Source organism: Pongo pygmaeus, chromosome 19 (genome assembly GCF_028885625.2).
Source record: "Pongo pygmaeus isolate AG05252 chromosome 19, NHGRI_mPonPyg2-v2.0_pri, whole genome shotgun sequence".
NCBI classification, from domain to species: domain Eukaryota; kingdom Metazoa; phylum Chordata; class Mammalia; order Primates; family Hominidae; genus Pongo; species Pongo pygmaeus.
Genome location: NC_072392.2, coordinates 74,266,445 through 74,270,259, shown reverse-complemented (window position 1 = coordinate 74,270,259; position 3,815 = coordinate 74,266,445). Strand labels below are relative to the sequence as shown.

Genomic DNA, 3,815 nt, shown 5'->3' with positions numbered 1-3,815 from the left:
TTAATAACCTGGCAGAGAATTCCAGATACATCCTCTAGGAAGATGACACATCTCTGTCACATTTAGTATTTCACTCACCCAAAGAACCTTCAGGTCTCTTAAGAAGGTGGCCACAGTTGTGGGGTGGGGGGAGCGGGGAGGGATAGCATTAGGAGATATACCTAATGTAAATGACGAGTTAATGGGTGCAGCAAACCAACATGGCACATGTATACATATGTAACAAACCTGCACGTTGTGCACGTGTACCCTAGAACTTAAAGTATAATAAAAAATAAAAAATTAAAATTAAAATTAAAAAAATAATAATAATAAAAAAGAAGGTGGCCACAGTCAAAACCTCTTAGTGTCCTCCCAAAGCTGAATTAGCCCTTGTACTGCTGCGTCCTCTGGCTATTCCCTTTCTTATTCAGTTTCTCATCAGAAGATCCAGTTTCCTCTATTTGGGAACCAGCCTAATGCCCATCTTGGCTTTAAATAGTGCATCATTTCTTTCCATTTTCATCTTTCTAACATTTCTCCCTTTTTTTTCTGAAAACTCTGATTTTGACTTCCTTTGGCATAATTGATTTTATCTTCTTTATCTCATAAAACACAGGAAGTTATTTTGTTTCTTTTTATGGCCCAGAGATTATGATTGGATCAAAGGGCATAAGTCCATTGCATGGTTACCTTAATTCTTAGGATTCTGTACAAATTTATCTTCCCTTAACAAAGTTCATGTTAGGAAACAAAATTGCCTCAAAGTTTGGGAACCCAGGAAGCATGGTCCAATCTTGTGTACTTTGCAAAGGTGATTCTTAATCCTAATTTCTGTTAAGATGAATGAAATGATACCCAGATGCTCAACCATGACGGCAAAGAGGCGGTTCCTGTTGGTGAGAGTAGGGCCGGGAAAACCCATGGTTCTCACACTAGTTGTTGGTGACAGATTCTTCAGCGGTGGATCAGAATCCAGAGACACAAAGCTCTTTTCACGGACTAGAACACTTTTTAAAAAGTTTTATTTATTTTTATTTTACATGTGTAGAATGTGCAGGTTTGTTACATAGGTATACATGTGCCATGGTGGTTTGCTGCACCTAACAACCCGTCATCTAGATTTTAAGCCCTGCATGCATTAGGTATTTGTCTTAATGCTCTCCTTCCCCTTGCCCCCAACCCCCCGACAGGCCCTGGTGTGTGATGTTCCCCTTCCTGTGTTCATATATTCTCACACTTCAACTCCCACTTATAAGTGAGAACAGGCAGTGTTTGGTTTTTCTGTTCCTGTGTTAGTTTGCTGAAATGATGGCTTCCAGCTTCTTCCATGTCCCGGCAAAGGACATAATCTCGATCTTTTTATGGCTGCATAGTATTCCATGGTGTATATGTGACACATTTTCTTTATCCAGTCTATCACTGATGGACATTTAGGTTGGTTCCAAGTCTTTGCTATTGTAAATAGTGCTGCAATAAACATACATGTGCAGGTGTCTTTATAGTAGAATGATTTATAATCCTTTGGGTATATACCCAGTAATGGGATTGCTTGGTCAACTGGTATTTCTGGTTCTAGATCCTTGAGGAATAGCCACACTGTCTTCCACAATGGTTGAACTAATTCACACTCCCACCAACAGTGTAAAAGCATTCCTAGAACTCTTAAAAGTGGTCTCTAATGGTCATAGAGGTGGGGAGAGTATTTGGGAAGTGCTTTGTAGGTAGAAAAGTGTTTGCTTGAGATGTGACTTAAAATGTACATCTTCTCTGCACTCAATCACCACTGTTGTATCTACCTGGAGAAAAATGTTTTTAAAAAAGTGTCCTTAACCTGGATTCAAAGTACGTGGTCATTGAACCTTCTTCTGTCAATTGCTAGTTGTACAGCAAATCATTTTCTCATCACTAAAATGTTTGCTCTGTCCAACTTGTAGGTCATTGTGAGACTTGAAAAAGATAATAAATATAAACCACAACTCAAAAGTAAGGCTTCACAAAGCAACTGCTGCAAACAAACAAACAAATGGAACAAAAATCATACCATAAGATGCAGGATAATATAAATTTTATTAGGAAAGACCAGGTAGGGAGACAATTAAAAGTGATCATGAAAGAGTTTAGTAATCTGGCAGAGGCTGCTAAATAAAATGCATATATCTAAAAAGATGATCAGTATTGATCATTATAGAGAGTTAGATAAGCAGTCTTAATAATTTTTTTTTAAGTTCCATAGGGTCAAAAGCTGATGGCCACTTTCTGTGACTGAGACCATGTATCCATGTCAATTAGGTGGAGCTGACTGACCACCATCTGGTACATTAATCCAGAGGAAATGAAGAAGAATAAAAGTGAGGTAGACTGCATACCTTCAGTAGAATCACAAGCATGGTAGGAAGAAGACGATCACAAAGTTCAGTGTCAGAATGTTCTCAGAAAATCTTAGGGAATGTTTCTTGGTGGAATAGGAACTTTGACAAAATGTTTCAGGAAATATGTCCCTGGTGGGTGGTGGGTCTGCAGCAAGTGAATTAGCAGCAGGAAGGCTGGCAGCAGCTGGAGATACAGCAAGGACTGCAACAACAGCTGGGGCGGCAACAGGTGTTCCTGCAGCAGGTGGTCTGGCAGCAGGTGGGATGGCAGCAAGGCAGACAACAGCTGGACTCGTTGCAGGTTTGGCTACAGCAGCTGGACCCACCACAGGTTGGCTGGCAACAGGGTGTGCTGCAGCAGCTGGTCACACAGGATGGTTGGCAGCAGGTGGATCTACAAGTGGTTTGACAGCATGTTGGGCGGCAGCACGGCTGGCAGCAGCTGGACCTGCAGCTAGGCTGGTAGCAGCTGGACCCACAGCAGGTGGGCTGGCAAGAGGTGTTCCTGCAGCAGGTAGGCTGGCAGCAGGTAGGCTGGCAGCAGGTGGTCCTGCAGCAGGTAGTTTGATAGCAAGTCGGGTGGCAGCAAGGCTGACAGCAACTGGACCCACAAATAGGCTGACAGCAGCTGGACCCACAGCTGGTTTGGCCACAGCAGCTGGACCCACAGCAGGTGGGCTGGCAGCAGGGTGTGCTGCAGCAGGAAGGCTGACAGCAGCTGGTCACACAAGTGGGCTGGCAGCAGGTGGTGCTGCAGCAGGTGTTTTGACAGCAAGTTGGGCGGCAGCAAGGCTGGCAGCAGCTGGACACACAGCAGGAGGGCTGGCAGCAGGGTGTGCTGCTGCAGGTGGTCACAGTGGTGGGCTTCCAGCAGGTGGTCCTGCAGCAGGTGGTCCTGCAGCATGTAGGCTGACAGCAAGGAGAACAGCAGTGGGTCATGGTGTCAGGGGTGGACGGTGGGCTTCTGTTCAGAGGTGAGTTTCCAAGAATCTGATGACCCCTTCTAGTATCTGGACCTTTTATACACTGGTTCCCAAATCTGGAACCAATGAGCAGAATTTTCCTGGTTATTATTTATGACATTATTTTTCATAACCTATAGGGAATTGCCCAGGGAGGAAGTATTCCTTAAGTGTTATGAATCTTCTGAAAATAAGTGATTGTTCTACTTAATAATAAATAAGCCATAAGAACTTATTTCCAGAATTGAGAGAGGTGATCAACGTCAGTAGCATCATTTAACTATAAAGTATATATTTTTATTTATTATTTTACTGTTATTATTATCTTACAGACAAAGTTTCACTCTGTCACTCAGGCTGGTGTGCAGTGGCATGATCATAGCTCATTGTGGCCTTAAACTCCTGGGCTCAAGCGATCCTCCTACCTCAGCCTCCCAGAGTGATGGGATTACAGGCATGAGCCACTGTGCCTCGCCTGAATTATCATTCTTTAAGACAGAGT

General features: G+C 43.4%; 1 protein-coding gene across 2 annotated transcripts; it reads right to left on the bottom strand.

Moving 5' to 3' along the window:
- Positions 1 to 2,510: 2,510 nt before the first annotated feature.
- Positions 2,511 to 3,290, bottom strand: LOC129017380 (keratin-associated protein 9-1). Of its 2 annotated transcripts, XM_054457893.1 has the most exons (2): positions 2,872 to 3,290; positions 2,511 to 2,658 (listed from the first exon to the last, which is right to left on the bottom strand). In XM_054457893.1, the coding sequence occupies exons 1-2, from the start codon at positions 3,288 to 3,290 to the stop codon at positions 2,511 to 2,513; spliced, it is 567 nt and encodes a 188-aa protein (XP_054313868.1). The 2 variants fall into 2 exon arrangements, with proteins under 2 accessions (XP_054313868.1, XP_054313867.1); XM_054457892.1 differs by having other exon boundaries at positions 2,511 to 3,290.
- Between the last annotated feature and the right edge of the window lie 525 nt (positions 3,291 to 3,815).